We start from the raw sequence: 24061 nt of genomic DNA, 5'->3' as shown, positions 1-24061 counted from the left end.
AATGACAAAGTGTGTTCTTAAATAAAAACAATATTAAAAGTGCTAATTAAAATAAGCTTTCATATGCATGGTAAGAAGGGAAATCCATCTTCCAGTAACTTATATCTCAATATATAATGCACTGATTTTGCAATAAACTATGTTCTCAGAAAGAACATAGCATCCTTAGAAATATTCAAGTTATATTTAAAATATAAGACAATGTATACAAGACAATATAAGTAATAGTGTTACTTTTCCTAAACAGCAGTTATAGTTTGGAGATCAAAATCTAACCAAACAATGAATGAGCACCATAACCCTCAAGAGAGACACCAAAGTCATGCCTTTGGAAGACAGATTTTTGAGAATAGCGTTTCTTACATCACCACAAGACACTGAAGCCATGGTGTATGTGCTGTCTCTACCCTACGACAAAGAGGTCTAGCATTTGATGTTTGACGTGTAGCTCCTGAACCCATTGAAGAGCCGGACTTCAAGTTGACATTCATTGGAGTCCCCATTAAGCTGAAGATATGTGTCCCCGATGGGCACCGGATATTGTGCCCACTCACCCTGAGCCGCCCCACCTCTATCTGATCCTGCTCGGTCATCGCAGGTTTAGAGACAGGGCAACAGCCAGGATGACGCTGGTTAAGATGCAGAACGGAAGCCAGGTCTTCAGCAAGCCAATGCAACTGTAGAAAGACAGAACAAAAAATGTCAGTGAGAGGGACACAGGAAGCGAGACATCATGTCAAGCGCAAAAGAAACGTTTTCGTATGCTAGTGGTGTTTGTCTGTGCAAAACGTGTCGCCATGACGCGAAGGTGTTCCGGGTGGTTTCTGAATGATTCGTAGGTTGCCAAGGCATTGATGTGCTGTTGGTGGTTGCTATGCAGTTAAGAAGGTGTTCTGACTGGTTGTAGGTGGTTACCCACCCCAAAGTCTCTGTAATATTCTGGGTCCGGATTCACGGAAATCAGCCAAGAAAGTTAAGATAAATTCAAAAGAAGTTTGTAAGAATCTTCCTAAGTGCAATTCTTGATAAATTCTTAAGAAGTTCACAAATATTTTCTTAAGAAAATAACAGGCTTTGGTGTTATTTGATTGAAAGGTGGATAATGCTGAAGACTCACTAAATAAAAAACACCTAAAAAAGCCTGTCTTTTTGCGCTGCCTGCAGATTACCGTATAAACATGCACACCAATAACTATAAAGATAACTATAACGAAAACTATATTTGCGTCCACACCAATGAACGATAACGGTCTGTTTATTCTAAGCTTTAACCAGCAGATGTCCTCAGCATTTTCAAGTGAATCTAGCTAGTGTAATCGATCTAATCTAACAGTGAATTTAGCTGACGTAGTCAATATAGTGGAATAAAAACAACGGCTAGTCTTTTTCACTGCAACTTCAAAGGAAGCAAGATAATGTTGTCGAAATTGCTGGATACCTGAGGTAATTTTATGTTAGGCTACCCTGTTTGCTACTTGATCGCATCTCGTTAATACTTTTCAACATTAATTCAGAGAGTATGACCGATTGTTTTCCATATATCCATTTTCTTTAAAGTATCTTTGAAAAGGGGGTTTAACTTGTCAAACAGTGAGAGATTTTTCTGGACCTCTGCAACGTCTACCATTTTAAATGCACGAGCCCTTAAATTCGAATGGATTCTGATTGGCTGTCGTGTTTTATCATTGGGAAAAAAATCTTTCTGAAAGTGACCCCAACTATATCGTTCCTCTATATCGTTATCTTTATAGTTATTGTTCTTTGTTGTTCTTAATCACTCAGCACCTTGTTTTTGAGTTATTTAAAATGTGCTGACAAGCATTTATGGTAAGCTAAAATATAGTTTAATGTTATTTCTTCTAAAACATGTAAGCCATTTTTTTAAAATCAATAATTACATATTTAGTTGCAATTTAGCACTTAAAGTTAAAAATATTTTAACTTTAAAAGTAATATTCAATAACACACTACAGAAAAAATTATATTAAAGCACTTTACAAGTTTTTTAGTATGTTAGTAAATACATCAAAATAAGTGTACTTTAAAGTACAACAAAATATTATTAAAAAAATACTAGATTTTAGTAGAAAGTGCACTTTTTAAAAGTCTAATCCAGTGTGTGTTAAGAAACAGTCATGGAAGTTTAAGGTAAAATTCAAGTATGCTTAACTGTTATTTCATTAATATATTATCTGCCAGTCCTTTTTATATATATACTTTTAAGATTTAAGACTACAAGTGCACATTCAATACAATTAAGCACACTTTTTTCACAAGGGTGATGCTTGCCTTAAGCAAACACTATTAAATCACATATAAAACAATGTGATGATAAATGGTAAATGATTACTGTGATATCACATTACATTCCCCTAAACAGCACATACACCATTTGTTAATTTAACAATATAAGACTAGAATATGCTGAAAAATTAGAATATGTTGCAAAGTGGACCAGACTTCATGCTGATAGTCGAAATTCTGGCTCTGTCTGACTTCCAATTACTCTATATTCTGATGCAACCACAACAATGTGCTTCCCCAAGTTGGAGGACAAAATAGCTGCATCATGAGTTCATACCGGCAGTTCCTTTTAGTGACTGACAGTAGAATTCTCATAATAAACAGTGATGGATGCACACTGAACACTTTTGGCCAGGAGAAACATGCACTCAACGCAACGCTTTCAATTACACCTGGGTGCCAGTGAGAGACGCCATGACAGTCTATCCTTGCGTGATTCCCTCTCAGTCCCTTGGGGCCAATGCACATGCATTGTGTTCTCAGAAAGCAAACAGTAGGCTGCAAAAAAAAAAAAAAATGTTGTGTCTGAAACAATCCCTTATTAGACTTGAGTGGACAGCTTCAGGTGCCATGTAGAAATCTTTTTAGCTGACACCCAAAACAGAGCACTGGGTCCAATCTCAGTCCTATAATTATGCAATCCTGCAGCAGATAGGATTTAAAGTTGAATTTAGGATATAAAATGGCCACAAACACATATATACTGGAGGAGTGATACAAACAATGAAAAGTTAAAAAACTCTTCATTCTAGCATAGCATATAGCAGAAGCATGTGGCGCATTCTACTAATGATGCACTTTATTTTTTATGACCTCACTTGAATCATGAATCTAGAATCAAGTGACATCTGAAAGGCTAAAGGCCTAGATATACCTAAACCGAAATCAAAGAATGAACTGGTGTGGCGTCATTTCAAACAAAATCAGGCAAACACGAAGCCTGCACGAAGTTCGAAATTTCTGGAAATGTTTGCTCCAGCTCAAACACCTTCAAACTACCATTGGCTTGAGGCGATTATGTAGGTGTGCTCTGAGGTTCTGCAATTCTCCAGTTCATTTCTTCTGTTCACGACATGAGTAAAAACATGAGGACGATTGAGATCTGCTTTATTATAGAAATTGAATTTGTAATTCTAATTGAAAGTGACAATAAGTCTGTCTGTCTGTTTGTTCATGTTTAATACTGTAAAGCTGCTTGCTTTAAGGCGATCTATTGTATAAGTAATGGATAATCAATGGCTATCTGTGCATTAAACCATTTTAATGCACGACGTAGAGTCAAAGAACCACCCAATGCGAAGTGGAGTACATTTAAGTGGTTTAATACACAGCTTTCCGTAAATAAACCCGCTTATACCATGGTCATTCATTATTGATGTTTGCAGCACAATATTTGACCGGAAGGCAAGGCAAGGCAAGGCAAGTTTATTTATATAGCACATTTCATACACAATGGCAATTCAAAGTGCTTTACATAGAAGAAATTAAAATAATAAAAAGAAATAAGAATAATTAAAACAGTTTAGAAAAATAAAATAAAATACAGTACAAACAGTCGGACGAACAGTGGCACAGTGCTCATTCAGTAAATGCACAGCTAAACAGATGTGTTTTGAGTCTGGATTTGAATGTGACTACTGTAGGAGCACATCTGATCTCTTCTGGAAGCTGGTTACAGCTGCGGCTGGCATAATAGCTAAAAGCGGACTCGCCATGCTTAGAGTGACCACTTGGTATTTCTAGCTGATATGATCCTAATGATCTGAGTGATCTGTTGGGTTTATATTCAGTGAGCATATCTGCAATGTATTGAGGTCCTAGGCCATTGAATGATTTATATACCGGTAATAATACTTTAAAATCAATCCTAAATTTAACTGGGAGCCAATGTAAAAACCTGAGGACTGGTGTGATGTGTTCATATTTTCTGGTTCTGCTCAGAATCCTGGCAGCAGCGTTCTGTATGAGCTGCAACTGTCTTATGGTCTTTTTGGGAAGGCCAGTGAGGAGTCCATTACAATAATCCACTCTGCTGGTGATGAAAGCATGCACAAGTTTTTCTAAGTCTTGTCTGGAAACAAAGCATCTAATTCTTGCAATATTTTTCAGATGATAGTATGCTGATTTAGTTATTGCTTTGACATGACTACTGAAACTAAGGTCTGACTCTAGTGTCACACCAAGATTCCTGACTTGATGTTTAGTTGTTTGACCCCTAGAGTGAAGGTATGCGTTCACCTTGAGAACTTCATCTTTGTTTCCAAAAGCAATGACTTCAGTTTTGTCTTTGTTTAACTGAAGAAAATTTTGACACATCCAACTGTTAACTTCATCAATGCATTGGCACAGGAAGTCAATGGGGCTGTAATCGTTAGGCGATAGGGCTAAGTAAGATGTGTCGTCTGCATAGCTGTGGTAAGCAATTTGGTTCTTTCTCATTATTTGGCTCATTGGGAGCATACAGGTTGAACAGGAGTGGCGCAAGAATTGAGTCTTGAGGGACTCTGCATGTCATGGATGTCCACTCAGACTTATGATCTCCTATACTCACATAATAACCTCTCCCATCTAAGTATGACCTGAACCATTTTAGGACTATCCCAGAAAGCCCCACCCAGTTTTCCAGCCTGTCCAGAAGTATGTTATGATCGACAGTGTCAAATGCAGCACTGAGGTCGAGTAGTACCAGCACTGATAATTTGCCTGAATCAGTATTTAAGAGAATATCGTTTATTATCTTTATGAGTGCTGTCTCTGTGCTGTGGTGCGGTCGGAAACCAGATTGAAAATTGTCAAAGTATCCATTCGTGCATAAGAATTTGTTCAGCTGATTGAAGACAACTTTTTCAATGATCTTGCCTATGAAAGGAAGATTTGAAATCGGTCTATAGTTGCTTAATATGGTCTTATCCAGATTGCTCTTTTTCAGGAGGGGCTTGACAACTGCAGTTTTCAGGGAGTTTGGAAAACTCCCAGAGAGAAGTAAGGCATTTACCACTTCTAGAAGATCTGCTTCTAGACTGTTTAACACACTTTTGAAAAAAGATGTGGGAAGTGTGTCAAGAGCGCAGGTTGATGTTTTAAGGTGCTGTACGGTTTCTTCCAAAATTTTGCCATCAATTTCTTTGAAATCAGACAAAGTTACTACTTTCTCAGGTGGATTGATCTGTCTGACCCCAGCGTAACTCAAGGATGTGCTGATCACCTTTCTGATATTATTGATTTTCTCAGAGAAGAAGGAAGCAAACTCACTGCACTTGTTGTCTGAGAGCATTTCACTGGGAATCTGGCTTGGGGGGTTTGTCAGTCTCTCTACAGTAGCAAAAAGAGTGCGTGTGTTGTTTAAATTGCTGTTTATAATATTTGAGAAGAAAGTCTGTCTAGCTTTGCCTAGTTCCATATTGAAAGCATGAAGGCTGTCTTTGTAGATGTTATAATGGATTACAAGTTTTGTCTTCCGCCACATGCGCTCTGCTTTTCTGCATTGTCTTTTCATATTTTGCACTGCTGTTGAGTTTCTCCAAGGTGCTTTTTGTCTGCCACTCTTCTTCCTGACTTTAACAGGAGCAATATCATCAATTACACTTTTAACTTTTGAGTTAAAAGAATCAAGGAGAAAATCAACAGAGTCTGCAGATATGCTTGGTGTTAAGGATATAGCCTTCATAAATAGTACACTAGTGTTCTCATTTAAGCATCTCTTCTTGACAGACACAGATCTCGCTTCAGTGGCAGGAGAGATCAATATATCAAAGAAAATACAGAAATGATCAGACAGTGCTACATCCTTAATAACAATCGATGAAATGTTTAGACCCTTACTGATAAGTAAATCTAGAGTTTGTCCACGATTGTGTGTGGGTCCATGTACATGCTGAGTCAGATCAAAAGTTTTTAAAAGGGTAGGGTAAAAATGACAGTTATTTTTGTCAGTTACGGCCTGTTAGATGTAGCATACTGCCTCTTTAAATCAGACACAGAGATAAACTAGTGCAGTAAGATTACATTTATTTGAAAGCATTTATATGAATTAATTATCGAGAGAGAGAGAGAGAGAGAGAGAGAGAGAGAGAGAGAGAGGCTTGTGTGAATTACCTGTATCTGTAGCGTTTCTCTCTACTAACAATAATGTTGTGAGTTTAATTACTTCAAAAACAGATACAAATACACTAATGAACTTTATTAATCAAAGTTACGGGGCAGCGGTGATAATTTTCTGTGCTCTTTCATGAATATATGTGTGAGCTGCGCAATTTCTGTGTGCGAGTGATGTGTGTGTGTGTGTGTGTGTGTGTGTGTGTGTGTGTGTGTGTGTGTGTGTGTGTGGGCTTCAATGAAAGCAATGCATTAATACAGAACAGTGATTAAACTGACTGGAACTACCTGTGTATTAAACAGTTTTGTTGCAAACCTTCCAACCAATCAGAATCAAATATTCAGACAGACCATGGTATAATGGTATATGCATAAACATGACATGACTGGAGTGCCGAATTGCAGAGCAGATGCAAACATATCCACATTAATATGATCAGATGCTTTCTTAACTACTGTTTTCTAACCACATACATTTTGTTGTAATTTTTGTTGTTGTTGTTGTTGTTGTTATTGAGTGGAAAGCGAGCAGCACATATTATCATTCATCTAAGCACCATACTTAGTAGTGTGGGCGACATTGGGATGTTCATTAATAGTATATCGCTGCTCACGTATTTAAAACTTCTTTTTACCCCCAAGCGAAGAACGAAAAAGAACTTCGCCATGAGTATATCAGGGCCTTAAGACCTCATATCCTCACATCTGTTGACACAGTCAGTAATAATAATCAGACCTCAAGATCTGCTTGACAACTACAAGAATCCCTGTAATCCATGGAATGAACATATTCAAAATATCCGTTCATGTTTGTTGCATATTCAACTCAAGGTTGCTATGAGGTGCACCTCATCATCTCTATTAAAACATACTACATCTAAACTTAGAGTTGAAATGATAAAATACACTGCAGTGGTGCTCTACTTTAGGTCTGTAGGTTCCTTTTTTGAAAAGAATTACTAGTTCAAATGAGGACATTTATCACAAAGTTTTGAGCTTACATCCAGTCTACACTGTGTAGTGCTGCTCATATTGCAGTAAAAGTAAAAAAAAAAAAAAAGCCATTATCATCAGTGATTATGAGTGATATAATCAGTGTTTTTGAGGCAGATAAATACTGCTCTAAAAAAAAAAGAAGGCATATAGTTATGCATATAGTTATCTGATAGTTATACTTTAGAAAAGACATTTCCCCATCTAATTACGTTCAGTGTAATTATCTACTGCACAAGCGTTCAAAGTTTGGGGTCGGTAAGATTTTTTAAAAGTCTTTTATGCTCACCAAGGCTGCATTTATTCGATCAAAATACAGCACAAAAAGTAATATTGTGAAATGGCAAAGCTGAATTTTCAGCATCATTACTCCTGTCCTCTGTGCTACATGATCCTTCAGAGAAATATGTTGATTTGCTGCTCAAGAAACATTTCTTATTATCATTAATGTTTGGGGGGGGGGGGGGGGGGGGATTCTTTGATGAATAGAAAGTTTAAAAGAACAGCATTTATTTGAAATAAATCTTCTGTAACACTATAAGACATTTGTAACAGTCTTTACTGTCACTTTTGATCAATTTAATGCGTCCTTGCTGAATAAAAGTATTAGTTAATTTAAAAAAAATAATGACCCCAAACTTTCGAAAGGCAGTGCACTTACATTTAGTAGCCTGGTGAGTAGCTAACTACTTTTTAAAAAGGATAACTTGTCATAACTTGAGTCTAGTCAGGTATAATAATGTGTAGCTTGTAATTTGGCAGTCTCCTAAGTATCCTAATCTGGACAGCATCAATTTGAAAACCTATTTGTAAAGTTGCACAAACCAAACAAAAGATTTTCGAATGTAGAAATCTGATCAAAGCACAAACACATCCACAAACATATATTTGAAAGCAACAGTGTGAATGTTCACAGCTCTATTAATCTCACCTGACGTGTTTGCCATGAATGAGTGACAGTAGGCAGAGATTCACCATATTCCATGAGGTGCTGTTGTCATATTGCATCAAGTTCAGTGCCATGGCAACATGTGAGTGACAGTTGTCACAACAAAGGTTGTGCTGGAGGGAAAGCAGAGATAAATGTCAGGATATAAACAGCAGTTTTTCTGAATGGATGCTCAAAGAATTGTTTTCCCCACTAATAAACTGTTACATAGGATATTAACATAAAATTGCAAAGGAACATTTACTGTATTTGATTTTCTGACTGTAGGTCATTACTGTACAATATGGATTTCAACACTTTTAATGCGAAATAGGGAAGAAACACATATTACCATTCTCTGTTTATACTCTTCTGATGCATTGTGAACTGCTGTGTCCCAGGTGTTAGATCCACTACTGGCATGCACTTTACTTACATCTAACATCCAGTACCTGGGAATAAAACAGATAAATACTGCAGCAAATACATGGCCAGTATGTATAATGAAGCACATGTATCAGGAAAAGCCTAACCCCACAATGCTGTTGAAAAAGCCAAGTCATTTCTTTTATAACCACTTTTGGAGGACCTTAAAAGTGATGTGTAATTTCTTGGATCATAAATACTTTCTTTCTTTCCAGCTTAATATACAGAGGGAACTAGTAGTAAGCCATTCGTAGGTTGATTCCCAACAAAAACAGAAAAGTAATGTTTTGAGTATGCTGACCAACTCAACACAGCAACATTGACTCACTTTGTTGGTCTTCCAAACGCCATGTTGTCTTCCTGCAAGAGCAGCAAAATAGACTGTTAAACTCTGTATGTGTGTACAATGTGACACCTAACAACAAAAAAACCCAAAGCCTAGGTGTGCGTGCTTTATAAAAAATAAAAAATCATAACATTATGTATGGAAGCTTGTTCCCACCATGGATAAAAAAAATTTTTTTTGAAAAAAGTTAACGACTTTTAATCTCAAAATTGTGAGTTTATATCTCATAATTCATACTTTTTTTGTATGATGAGTCCATGTCTCACAATTCTTAGGAAAAAAGTCAGAATTTTGAGAAATTAACTCAGTATTGTATATAAAAGTATAAAAGTCAGTATTGCAAGATATGAAATTTAGAATGGCAAGATTTGGCAAATTTAAGTTTATATCAAACAATTCTGATAAAGAATGTCTGAATTGCAATGAATAAACGCAATTCTGAGAAAAATAATAATAATAAAAAAAAAAGATATATATATATATAAACAGTGACAGTGAATTGTGAGATAAAAAGTCCCAATTACCTTATTTTTTTATTCTGTGACAGAAACAAAGTTCCATACATATCCCTCTTTCCTGACAGATATCAGATATCACACTTCTCCCAGTGGGATCCAGTATTCCAGTGAGATTTATATTACCTGGAGCTATCCGTTAGCATGACACTCAACTCAAGCATGTTTATTGAAATCAGCCATCTTTGCTCATGGCAGCTCAATTCTCTGCCAGGCCATGTGACTAATGACTGCAGAGCTGCAGCTGACATCATGATGACAGCACTAATTGCCTGACAGCACCACAAGACCAATGGCAACAAAAGCCCCTTCAATAGCAACTGTAACAAAGTCTATTTCAGTCCATTCAAATCTATTACACACTTTAAACGGCACTACACAATACAACAGCATCTAAAGTAACAATGAAATATTAGGGTTTTAAACATTGCTTTGTCAAAGTTCATTGGACATTTTGGACTTAGAAATTTCGATTTTTTTAATCTATTTTTATTTTATTTTAATACAATAATATTTTGTCTTACTGCACTGGATGATTTTTTCTCTCGTTTACACTTAAAACAAGTAAAAATTCTTTAAATCCAGTACAGAAAGACAAAATTAAATTGAAGATACATACAGTATAGATACAATTCTATGAAAAAAAAATAATAATCTTAATATATTAGGCAGTGTTCCTTCTCAAGCATATTTATCTTGTATTAAGTATATTTAAAGTGCCCCTATTATGCTTTTTCGAATTTAACCTTTCATGTAGTGTGTAATATAGCCGTTTGTGAATGTAAAATGTCTGCAAAGTTTTAAAGACCAAAGTGGACGACAAAAAGATATTCGCTGCGTCCAAATTTGCATACTGAGTATAGGTACTACATTTGAATTTATTTTGCGACAGTTTAAAAAGTATGTTCTGTATACTATGAATATGGGTAGAAATTTGGACATACTAAATCCGCCATGTTGTTCCTGGCACGTGACCTACCAGCACCAGTTGCGTCGCTTCACTTCCATAAATCCCCTCCTGTGGCCTTATGGGATAGTAAAGTGTCCATTGTTTGAGCACTTCAGAACCTCGGTGGAAGAAGTAGGTCATCCGGGTATTTTTCAAATACGTATTCAGACATACTACTCTTTTGGCGAACTGTTTTTCGCATACTATATAGTAAAGAAGTATTCGATTTTGGATGCAGCAGTTGTCTCTGAACTACCGAAACAAGTCGTCAGTAATTCCAGTTTTACTTGTTGCAAACTAACAAGTTATTACCCGCCTGTGGCCTTCATTGGCTGCTCGTGAACAACATTTGACCCGCCCTCAAACACTGTAGTTGTAGCTGGAAGAGTTTGGTTTGCGTTGTTGACATGTTGAGAAGACGTGTTTTTCTGCGCTGAAAAAGCAAATCCACTTGCGCTTCCTAAGGATGAATACTTGCGCTCGAATTGATACGGTAAAAACCGACTCCATCGTTACAGTACGTATCACTGTGTATACAAATGCTGAGGAAGCCTCCGGAACTGAAATTCAGATATGGTAATGGGTGTTTCGTTTCCGACACTCGATGTAAGTGGTAGACCAATCACAACAGACTGAGACATCTGACCAATCAGAGCAGAGGAAGCTCTCGGAAAAGAAGGAACTGGAAAGTCAAACTTACTTAAAATCAGCATGAATTTAAAATTCACCCTATTTGTGACCCAGGACCACAAAACCAGTCACAAGGCTATTTGTGGCAATAGCCAACAATACATTGTATGGGTCAAAATTATAGATTTTTCTTTTATGCCAAAATCATTAGGATATTAAGTAAAGATCATGTTCCATGAAGATATTTTGTAAATGTCCTACCATAAATATATAAAACATTTATTTTTGTGAGTGAATGCAGCACAATCGTGAACATAAATGGACAACTTTAAAGGCGATTTTCTCAATGTTTCGATTTTTTGGCACCCTCAGATTCCAGATGTTCAAATATTGTCCTATCCTAACAAACCATACATCAATGGAAAGCTTATTTATTCAGCTTTCATATGACGTATACATCTCAATTTCACAATTGTGACCCGTGTGACTGGTTTTGTGGTCCAGGGTCACATTTTCTAAATGCATATAGATCTTATTGTGAATGATTCATCCATGTATACGTTTCTTTTTTTAAATCAAAAAAAAAAAAATTGTTGGTAACCAAACAGTTTTGGTGATCATTGGCATAGACAAAAAAACTATGGAACAAGATATCTACTTTTATGCTTCACTGAAGAAAATAAAAGTCATATAGGTTTGAAACGACATGGAGATAAATACATTTTGACTTAATGTTAATTTTTGAGAAAACTATCCTATTATTGATTTTTTGCAGTGTGCGCTCTTTTGATATAGATCAACACCCTAAAAACCAAATAGCAATGCGGTAAAAGACACAAGCAACAACAAAGCAATGTCTTAGCAACAACCTAAAACACCTAACTGTGGCAAAATGTGCAAGCGTCATATACATAATCTTCTAAAACTTAATAATCAGTTTAGGAATTTCTAAAACTCTTGTGAACTCACTGTGAACTAAGCTCAACCCACTTCTCCCGCTCATTCCACATGCTAGACGTGTTTTAGTCCCTGTCAGCCACAAGCGGAGTTAAGTGCAGCAGATTGTAGTGCACTTCAATGTGCGCTGGCCCGTATCACCGCAGGTCAAATAACCACATCCTCTCATGTTACCGGCCTTGCTCTACCCAAGATATTTCACTTTTGCTCCTTTCTGACAGAGATCTGCTTAAAGGATAAATGTCCAAATCTGAAGAGAACCGCTTTTGTACTATGATAAATTTAACTTTTGTTTGAACAGCTAGTCCAAATTAGTTCAGGATTCTTATGAACAAGCGGCTGGATCTCTTTTGTGGTTCCATTTAATACTAAGTGTATTATGAGATAGAGTTGCCCTGACTGTGAACTCTAAGATACTATCATGTATTTTTTTAACAAGAAGAATCCAGGACTCTGGAAGCGGCCGAGAACATTGCAATTATCAGGACAGAAAGCCCACGGAGCAGAAGGATTGAGGTGTAGCTTTCACCACATGTCCTATTACAGACAGGATTCCTCCTCTGCTCTGCACCTTTTTTTTTGCACAGGTATAGATTTTTCAGTTGGAAATAACAGGATGTGCTTGTACAGGGGCACTGAGGAAGCTGGTGGCAAATATTGAACTTTCCAGTGATTTCTAGTGGAAGCTAAAACGATCCACTTATGAACGGAATTTTGCAGCAAATTATAGAGACCTTTATCTTTCTTCGCTGAAACCAGGAACGAACTTTATAAGGCCTTTATATGTCAACAAAAGGTTATTTGACATTGTTGAGGTCAGACAGGAGCAAAGTCTACACAGTCTACACAGGTCATTTATAACACAGCAGTAACAAGCCTCCAAGGGCTTCGAACAAGCTCATTGTTGCCAAACTGAAAGAGATCCAAACCATCTAGTGAGAGATTTAAACCTGCACAACTTGGAAATTTTCCCAATTTTATACTAAATTTATGCAATCTGGCAACCGTAGGCATGCGCTCTCTCTCCACTTGTGAAAAGGTGATGGCAAACATGTTCATTGAAGCTCAAAGACATGCAGGTGTTTTCCTGCAGGAACTTCTCAATTTAACGGCATACTCTTTTCGGAAATACTTTAAATTCAATTTGACCATGATGACTACTGTCACAACAATCAGTGGTCATTGAGGAAGGGTTAATTATTCAGGGTTGCCAGGTCTGCACAACAAATAAAAAATAGCCCAATCATGGCCAAAACTAGCCCAATCGCGTTCCGGAGGACTTTCAAAAGAATATTAAAAATATCTTCATTTATGTTCTGAAGATGAACAGAAGTCAACAACATGGGTTGATGACAAAATTTAAATTTTGGGGTGAACTAGGCCTATCCCTCTAAAACCCAAAGTATATTTATACAAAGAGCGATACAAAACAGTAAACAAAGCAGCATATTTTTTTATGCATATTGAGAAGGCTCCATCATATTTTCTAAACTTTGCATGAAATCCGCAGATCCGCTACTTTTCTTCCGAGCGAATATCCTATAAATAACACGACTCTGCTGCCCTCCGACGTCTGGTAGAGTATAAAAAGCAATTGTACTGCGCATGTGTTGAACACGTCCAACCGCATACTATGAAAGCTGTGCGGACAAGACAGAACGAAGTAGAACGCGGAAAATTAATACTTGGGCCTTAAGAATGTGCATCTAAAAAGCTTACAACAGACAAACAACAAACGATATTTCTATCTTTCTAATGTTAACCGATAAAAGAAATTTTTCATTTTATTAGGACTATTTTAGTAATTTCTTGTATTTTGTATTTAGTAAAAATTCTTGTAATTTTTCGAGAGGCTTGAACAAAAAAGTCGGACAGACAGACCTTAGATCATGTTATTATATCTAGGCATTGTCCTGCATTCATTCCTGTTAATTGGAAAATAGAACTGGCATTGTGCGCTTTCTCTGAAACAGGTGATGTGCAACTTGTATTTAAAATATCCAATCATGCACTTTCTCATGTATTCTTGGACAGACAAACCGTGCATGTAAACGTACTTACTGAGACAAAGTATGGACCTGCAAAATCACGGATCACTCCAGTGGAAGTGCAGATGCCCATATGGCCAATGAATGGAAAAAGCCATCTGAAAGGGTAAAAACAAACAATGGGATAAATGAAAGCAATGAAAACACGTTGCATTCTGTTTTATTGGAAAAACGTTTTTTGCCCCACAGGAAGAAAAATGGTAAATGCTTATATTTATTTGCATTTTAATCATTTTTTGGTTTTTCATAACTATATTATTTTTCTTTTTAATTTTTATATTTTATTTAAATATTTATATTTTATTTAATTTAGGTTAAAAAAAAATATAGAGACCTCAACACTAATTAGGGGCTGCTTACACAACAACGTTTTCAACTGTAAAAACGGAGATCCTTTTATGGGTTTTAGATCATTCACACAACGAAGGCGTTTTCGGGGCCTGAAAACACAAACTTTTTAAAACGGGTTTCAAAGTGCACGTTTTTGAAACCGATACCCCAATGTAGGCGCATAGTGTTACTTTACACAGTGACATCGCCATCTGCTGGCTTGACATGCATATCACAGTGTTTTTAGTAGTTTTCGCGGATGCCTTCAAATTTTTTGTAATTTACTTAATTGCTTCTACAGTTTTGTGGCTCTTTAATGTGTCGTGACAGATCGCTGTAGCAGCTCAGTTCAAGCGGCACGAACCGATCATCTCTTCCCACTAGCTATAGCACGAAATAAACATGAATGAACATCAGAAGGTATGTTTTTTTCAACCTCGGAAAGACGTCAATACACACCATTTTTCAAGTTTAAGTCCACTCTCCTGTCAGGTTTGTTTGTTGGACAAAAGATTCGGAGTTATGATTGGTCAGATCGCCTGTCAATCAAACAAATGGTGAATTTCATGGGGTCTAATAAAATAAACTTATGAAAAATGAACAAAAAAATCTAAACAAAATTCTTGCATTGCACATTTTTTTGCAGTGTCTGTGATGACTGCTGTTCTTTCTGTTCTTTCTTTCTTCTCATATTTAATAAAGAAGAATTTAAGACTAAGGTTAAGAATTTTAATTAAGTGGTACAAAAAGACTTACGGTCTGTGGTTAACAATCTCAATATATTTTCACATTTTATTTTTAAACATAAAAAGCATCAGTAATACCCCATGTAATTTTGTAAGCTGTTCCTGATGTCAGGGACATTAAACGTTGGCATGACGCAAAATAAACCCCTTAGGGGTGCTACAAGACTTGCATGGCAAGAGCAAAAATAAAAAAAGGAAATTGCCTATAAAAAAAAAACTGAAATTGTTCACAAGGGGTGGAATTACACATATACTTGTGTGTGTTTTGGGAAGACAGCTAAGTGAGCGCAAGGCTTGATGCTGGAGAGTGCCCTTTTCAATATCATACAACTGGCCAAAATCCAGCTTCCCCTGCTGATTCATATTCATGTTGCTTTGGAATTCAAACAAGCAGGGCAACAGAACCTGCAATCCAAAGGACAACCAGATAAGGAAGAGGATTTGACACTAGACCAAAATTCCTATCAAAGTAATTAAAAAAAGGTTCTCCGGGGTGTTATGTGAATAACGGTATGAATATCCAGGATAAAACAGCCCCAGTGGAGTTTCTGAAGTGGAGTAGGGTATACGCCGGCACCCCAGATACGATCCTGTCCATGTGCATATTTATCACAGAGTGTCCTACAGAGCAAGCCGCTGACCCAAATACAGGAGACAAACAAAACATGAGGCAAGGAACTCTCACACTGAGATAATCTGCAGTGGAAGACACCAGGGGACAGGACTAATATCAGCTGTAATCAGTGTAATCTCAGCAAATATGATTATTAGGAGTTTGGATTCTGATCCCAGATAAGAACATAATGGGTGCCTCCTGTTGATGTTAGTGAACTTAAGTTCCATCCAGACCAATGCATTAAAGATTCAGCAAAGGTGTCGTCTTTGCAACTAATGGTCATAAATTATAATGCATGTTATCGAATTACTGAGATATGCATTACAAAATGGTGTCCAAACACTTTAAAATAATATGAACCATTTGAAACAAATAAAAAAGTATTAAAATACACCATGGTACTGCACTTATCAAGGTATTACTATGGTATTCTTTAAAATACCCAGGTGTAAATACCACAATACTTCAATATGGTAATCATTCAGCGCCATATTATGTAAAAGGCATGGTATGACCATCTGATACATCACTGTACCATGGTACTTCTACACTACTTTTCTGTACGGAGAAGAAAAAACACTGTAATCTCTTTGTTATCTGACAAACAAAAGACAGAAGCTGACCAAAAGTGTAAAATCTCATTTGATTTTACACAAAAAAAGAGTTTCTATCTCTTTATAACTCGCAATTGTGAGTTTATGCCTCACAATTCTGAGAAATAAAGTCAACTCGAAATCATGAGTTATAAAGAGATATAAAAGCGCAGTTGTGAGAAAAAAAAAAGGTCAGAATTGTGTACACTGTGGCGGAAACAAGCTTCCATACTTATTGGTTATAGTGATGGAAAGAACTACAATCCCATGAGCATGAAGCATTGCGAACAGAAAAATCTAATTATAAAAGAAATATACAAATTATAAGTTAAAAATGTTGATTTTAGCCAATTAAATATTTACTGAAATTTCCATGAGGTTTAGGGATTTTTGAAATTTCCATTACTTTTGCAGGCTTGGAAATCTCAATGTAAACATGTCTTCTTATTTTCAGGTTTTCCACAGGAACCCTGGTACATTCAAAAAGACAGCTTAAAGGTGTATTACAGCAGGTTTGTTAAATAGAGTGCTGCAAATTATTTTTTTGGAGAGATTTTTATTTATAATTTTTTTTTTTTTATAAAGATTGAAAGAGTTGATGGAAGCTTAATGGTGGTGACTTTTAAGTCTACAACCGTGGTGTAGTTTGTTTAGCTTTTTACTTCTGCAGAATGTATTTATTCATAAAAGTTTCATTATTGATTGATCATTAGCTTATTATGATAAAAAAATAAAAAAAACTTTTGCCTTTCACCTTTTGTTGGTCACAGAACTTATTTCTGTAAAATCAAAAAAAAATCCTATTAGGTTTTTGCTGAGAAAGTCAGTGCAATGCTAACTTACAGGTTGGCCTATACAAAAAATATGTAGGCTAATCACTGAAGCACTAAATGATTTTTTTTTTTTTTTTTTTGACCTTCACACTCCATACTTTTATTACAAACACATACTATTTTAACAAATAACAATCTCAAGCATGAGTTGTATGGACTACTACTTTTTGTCATTTTTGGAGAAGCTCCAGTCTCCATCCACTCACAATAGCGCCAGTCCCCATTCACTCTTATTGTTTCAAATTCAAAGAGTGTGATCATTTTTTTTTAAATACTTCCAAGAACGTGTGCTCCGGTGTTCGAATTTGAATTTTGTGTTCCGGGGAAGAATTGCATGTTTGGAGCAAAATTTTTATTTCATCTACTCGTTTAAAAACAGCGAGCATGTTTTTCTTGTCAGGAAAACTATAGTTCAAATGCCAAATCAGTTAATGTTTAACAACACACGATTTACACTGCTGTCAACGCTACGCTACGCGACGCAGCGGACCGCTGCCAAATCAACAGATCAGTCCACAGCGCAATTGCTCAATGACGCTTGCTGGTGTAATGTTTGGTGTGTAATGCATCCATTATAAACACAAACCTCTTTTATACGGGACTGAATCGCTTTCAAAACATTAACATGAAGCAAAAGCAACAGTGGAGGCGAGAATCACTCACGATAACACGGGGATTGGCGTCCATACAATACAGTAGGGATAGCGGCTTATGCTCGGGTCTATCCTCTCAAACGCTATGTTATAATTCTTCATGGTCTCTATTTCGACAGCATCCGCCATCACCAGCTGTGAGAAATGAACTTCATTCGTTCCGCTTCCTGGAAGCTGCGGCGCGCTGGCGACACGCGCGGCGCGTTTCCGGGATCCCTTCGGCCACTGCAGACCACACACTTTATCTATGGCAAATATCAAGTGAAAACACTTCAAGTAGCCTACTAACCATTATGGGAGGACCTAATATACAGTAAAATAAGTAATTTGACAAAGTGTGGCTTAGTAGCCTATCTGAGCATCACGTTATGTTGGCTATGTAGCCTGTAGGCTATTTATTACATCAATACAAAAAGAATATAAAATAAAACATTGGCCACATTTATCAAGATAAATTAGAAGATAAATGAAACATTAATACTGTTGCCAAATTATGAACTATAAATAAAAATGTATAATATTTTGAATTGCTTCTTTAATTGTATTTTTCATTATTTGTTATCACAACTTTTTATCTTTTGTCAAATCAGCTTAGATAATTAATGTGGTTCAGATTATTTTGTTGTATCAACTTACATTTTTTAATTTCAATGAACACAATTTTATGGCAACCAGGTAACTTACTTTTTTTTTTAAGTTAAACCAACAATAATAAAAAAATAATAAAAAAGGTTTTTTTTCAGAGTTGGTTTGTTTGCACTTCATTTTGTGAATGAATCTTCCATACATAATAAAAATGTAAAAAAATCACCAATGCGAGTAGCACTAATTGTGTTATCTTGTTATGAATTCACTTTAATAAAGAGAGATATGATGATATATGAGAGAAGCTCAATTCTAACAGCCCTGAACACAATTTACTGTGTGAAAAATGTTTGATTACTTACTAGAAGCATCTATTTCTTTGGATGTGTTTAACTGTGAATATTTAAATTCAATATAGCCCACTTAAACTTTAGCATTTGCAGTATCTGATCCTTTTGTAAGCTATAGATCAATTAACCTCAAGTTTTCCCTCAGTGCTGTATATGGATTGCATTGTAAGAGGATCCATCTGTACTCGGGCTAGAGGAGAAGAGAGGCTCATGGGAATGCTCTGCATCCATATGTCCTCCTCACTGGCCCCCATTAGACCTGACAGGTGATATATGGTGCGCACGGCAAAAACAAACTACTCAGCAAAAGCCAGCAGACAATGATAAACGAAGGCATGGTGACACAGATACTGTAGGCTCATCATGGCCGAGCTAAGGGAGTTCTCCTGCAAAATGCCACTTCAATTTCTGCCCACATCCAACCCAATTAGGCTAGAAGATGCAGGTATAGTGTCTACGCACATCAGCTTCATAAAGTCTACTTCCAAGATGTTTCAACTATTTTTCCCTTCGAGATTATTCCTTTCCAAGGTCATTTGTATGCATGCAATTGCAATGATCTCCAAATATTTGCCTTTGCTTAAAAATTCCACCTTTTCACGTCCTAGAGTGGTTGAATGTCATAAAACCATGTCCAGGTCACATTTACCGAATGAATGAATGAATGAATGAATGAATGAATGATGAATGAATGAATGAATGAATGATGAATGAATGAATGAATTTGTAATTCCCATTATTCAAGATTCTAATTACTTCACAATGCAAAATAAAAAATACTAAAGTAAAATGAATGAATGAACAAATGACTGTATGAATGAATTTGTAATTTGATTCTTAAAAGATCCTTGTTACTATAATGCAAAAAAAAAAAAAACTAAAGTAAAATGAATGAATGAATTTGTAATTTGATGCTTAAAATATTTGTATTACTGTATAATGCAAAATAAAAATACTAAAGTGTAACAATTTTAAAAAAAAATCACAGTAAGGCAGAAAAACAAATACTACCATGAATAGTGTAACGTCCTTGAGAGCCACCAGAGGGCACTCCACACCAGACTATTCTCACTCCCTCACAAACTACATTTCCCATAGCTCACTGCCCGGACTCATCACTGATTGCATTCACCTGTGTCTCATTACCCTGTTAGTCTCAGCCTATTTATACCATGTTCACTCATTCACTCACTGTGAAGTTTTGTATGTTGTTGCTCTGCATTTCCGAGCGTTTTCCCTGGTTTCATGTCTCTTGGTTTTTTGGATTTTTTTTGCCTGTTCCGTGGATTACTCTTTTGCCTCTGACCCATGTTTGTTTTTTTGTTTGTTTGTTTGTTTGTTTGTTTGGATGGCCGCCCTGTGTTTTGACCTATTGCCTGTATATTGGATTACGTGTCTGGATTGCCCCTTAATTAAAGCTGCATTTGGATCTTAACCTTCGTGTCTCGGAGCAGTTCGTAACAAATAGGATAATAATTTAATGATTTTTATTATAATTAGTATGAGATTTTATTTTTTGCATTAGGTCAATGAAACATTATTATTATTATAATGTGATTTAAAAAATGCAGCATACACTGTGCCCAAGACAAATTTCCCTAAGGGGACAATAAAGTATATTGTATTGTATTGTAATTATTATTATTAATATATTTAACATATTAATAATGGGGAAAAAAATAAGTTTACACTATTTTAAGGTGATGTATTACATTGTATTTACTCAAATAACTACTGAGTAATATTAATAATTACATGTACTTGCTATAGAGTTTTGGTTAGGGTTTGGTTTAGAGTTAGTTACTTGTAATTTCTTTTTTCTTTTGTTTGGAGCGAAATAACCCAGACATGGACTTGACTAGTTTTGTGAGATACTTTTTCACCTGAGCAGTCAACGTTAATTAGCATATGTTGTATGTTTTTATACAATTGAAAAAACATATATATATATATATATATATATATATATATATATATATATATATATATATATATATATATATATTTAGAATCTGTCATATTTTTATAGAGTTTGTAGTATTTTTGTCATGCTGAAAATAAAGTTGAGAATAATTGCAAATAGGACCATTCTGTTTCATGTGATGACCTGTCCGGCAGAACGAGTCCCTTGGAGCTGCTGCTGCCCTTTGCTTTGAGTGATTTGCTACATAGCATTTGCTCCTTGGTGGGCGACACACAGATATCTCAAGAGGAACATCCATATTTATATGGCTTAAAATAATAAGCTTCAGCTCCAAAAGTATGACATCTGGACCATATGTAACAGAGGTTAATTTAGTCTCCCTGCTGGCTGTGGAGCAATGCTGTTTCACACTGATGTCTGTAATGAGTGGGGTGATCTTAGGATTATAATTACATTCCTTCAGTGAGAAACAACGATAAACATGAAGTCTCTTGAGAAGTGGAAGGACATATTTATAAGAAAACGTCAGCACATTATCAGTGTAATGAGGGCTCATTCTTACATGAAATGACTTTAACCCGGCTTTTAGTTTTTAGTTTAGCAGTTTATTATAGTTGGTGTATAATAATTGTAAAGTAATGCAACAATTACAAGGCAATCATTACATTTATTTAAACGTTTCATTTAAATAGTACTGGATTGTAGTAATGATTGTTGTTTTATACCATTTTTGTTGCTATGTATACATATCACACACACACACACACACACACACACACACACACACACACACACACACACACACACACACACGTCGTGGGTACTCTTGTTGTGCTTGTTGTTGCTTCTATACACTGGAAGCTTCTATCACCAAGACAAATTAATTGCGTGTATAAACATACTTGCCAATAATTCATAATCATTCTGATTTTGTACTGGTATATTGCAATTTCATATTATGTTGTCAATTGCTTAATCTCGTGTCTTCAGGTCTGGTGACCTTAAATTAATATGAATAATGTTTACCCTCGCCTCTCGGTAAAAATAAATAAAAGTAAACATTTAAAAATCAATGGATCAGCATGATGAAAACCACCTCGCTGTACTTATGATCAGGTTTTATAAGAGAATGGCGACCTCTAGCGGATCAAACTCTCTCTCTCTCTCTCTCTCTCTCTCTCTCTCTCTCTCTCTCTCTCTCTCTTTTTTTTTTTTACAATCGCTAGGACACATTTCTCAATACTTTCAAAACTCTTCATACATTTCTCCTTATACCAACTTTCAGCTCGGCACAGCAGTAAATGTCACATCCAAAACGCGCTAAAACTACCAAAACATGCACGTCTCTAATCAAGTCATTCTTCCCTAACACTAACAAAAGTTGTCACCCAAACACACTTTGTCACCCATAAAACACTTACAGAAAAACAAAAACAAAACTAATAACAGGCCAAACATTACACTTTTGCAAGATGTCTTTACAAAACAGGAATGACACTCTCTACTGTTTAGAATTCACTGCAGTATATGGTCCATGTTTACATTACAGTACAAAATTATTCCTAAGCTTCCCCTTTTGTATAGTTGGTAATGAAATTGAAAGACTAACACCTGTGTAGGATTTCAGCTACATCTAATTGTTTTGATAGCGTTTAATTTTGTGCAATTTTGCAATTAAACATTTGCAATTTGGCTTGTAGGTAGATGTTTGAGTGAGAAAGGAATTCATGTAATTTGAAAGATGTAATTTAGTCATTTGACTGAATTTTGTGCTGAAGCAATGGAAAATGATCCTCAGTTTAGCTCACTGATGTTGCGCTCACTGTGTGAAGAGTTTTGAAAAGATGACCTAAGTATTGAGAAATGGGACCTGGTGATTGTATAAAAAAAAATTAAAAGGTAATGGAGCCCTTTCTCATATTTCTGTATATCTAATCTACAGTAGATACAAACGCTATAATCAGCTCAACCACAGAGGAGAAGCATGTGAGTTTATCTAGCAAGCCTTTGAGCTGTTATAAGCCTTGCAGTCCTTGTAGCCTCTAAACATATTGCAGGATCCCAGGGGCCTGTACCATGATGGTAGTTGAACAAACTCAGGGTTACAGGATTAGTTTTGAGTTGACAAAACCAAACCAATCCAACCAGAAGCAGCGTGATTCACTTCTCTCTTCTGCAGAGATTAAAAAAAATTAAGAATTGAAACAAATTTACACAGCAAGAAGAAAATAGCTGTCTATGAAAGAGGACAACTAAAAAAGTGCAAGTAAAAGTTGTGAAGTTAGTTTATACAGTTGATAAGGTAGAGAGAATTGAACATTTAAGCTCACATGTAGTAATTTTATAGCATTATCTTTTGATTCTAAAGCGTATTTATATTACCTTTATTTATTTATTAATTTAAACTGTGCCTAATAATAAATAATAAACTCAACTTTTACATGTGTGATCGATTAAAGGTATACCTAATATCTAAATCATACAAAATTATTATTCTAAATAAGCATTACTAAAAGCCGGACGATTTTGTCTTTAAAAATCATTTGCTATAGTGACCTTTAATTTGGAGCAGAAACAGGTGGAGTTACTTTATCCTTTGCTTAGCCGTGGAGCGCAAGTTACTATGGCAATGAACACTGCTAAAAGCCAAACCACTTTCATGGTGCCTAAAACTCAGGGTTGGCTCAAACTAAACTGAAACATACCTGGCTAGCCAGCTAAACCGGCTTCATGGTATAGGCAGGCCCCAGGTGTCGTGGTCATGGACACAGATAGGTGATGGTGCGTTTGGTAGCAGCTAAATCCCAGCACTAATACTGAAGAGCAGAGAGGACGAGTGATCTTAACGAGTGTGGATGAGGCCTTGTCACCTGTGGTGCTGTAAAAGGACCCCAACTCTCCAGGGCGAGGTAGCTCAGGTTTGTCTCTACCCCTACATGAAGAGCATTACAGATGACATGGGGGTGAACTCCTGCATAGCTTAGCCTTCGAGAAATAACCCCCCTCAAAGACAGAAGACAGAACCAAGACATCCAAGACAGAAATGTTGATTATATATATACTGTATATAAATTCAAATTCAAAATTGCTTTATTGGCATGACCGTAAATAATACATTGCCAAAGCTTGAAATACATAGAATAATATTAAAACATCAAAATTTCAGAATAATACAATATTATAACATAGCCTAACTTAAATTTAAATTAAAAATGTAATAAATTAGAACATGTGTGAACA

General features: G+C 35.9%; 1 protein-coding gene across 1 annotated transcript; it reads right to left on the bottom strand.

Moving 5' to 3' along the window:
- Positions 1-167: 167 nt before the first annotated feature.
- On the bottom strand, positions 168-18180 carry tmem222b (transmembrane protein 222b). Its single transcript, XM_084422810.1, has 6 exons — positions 17973-18180; positions 14205-14289; positions 9075-9106; positions 8673-8772; positions 8324-8454; positions 168-677 (listed from the first exon to the last, which is right to left on the bottom strand). The coding sequence occupies exons 1-6, from the start codon at positions 18089-18091 to the stop codon at positions 590-592; spliced, it is 555 nt and encodes a 184-aa protein (XP_084278936.1). The 5' UTR covers positions 18092-18180; the 3' UTR covers positions 168-589.
- Between the last annotated feature and the right edge of the window lie 5881 nt (positions 18181-24061).

The sequence above is a fragment of the Rutilus rutilus genome, assembly GCF_951802725.1.
Source record: "Rutilus rutilus genome assembly, chromosome: 11".
Classification (NCBI taxonomy): domain Eukaryota; kingdom Metazoa; phylum Chordata; class Actinopteri; order Cypriniformes; family Leuciscidae; genus Rutilus; species Rutilus rutilus.
Note: the sequence above shows the minus strand (reverse complement) of the source record. Positions and strands in the feature narration are given on the sequence as shown.

Excerpts from the sequence above, each read along its gene's own strand:
- tmem222b (XM_084422810.1), bottom strand. The coding sequence starts at position 18,091 with ATGGCGGATGCTGTCGAAATAGAGACCATGAAGAATTATAACATAGCG. Across the intron at positions 9,107-14,204 it reads CAGGTCCATACTTTGTCTCA|GAAGACAACATGGCGTTTGG; the intron begins GTAAGTACGTTT and ends CTGCTCTTGCAG. Across the intron at positions 8,773-9,074 it reads GCGTTTGGAAGACCAACAAA|GTACTGGATGTTAGATGTAA; the intron begins GTGAGTCAATGT and ends TTTTATTCCCAG.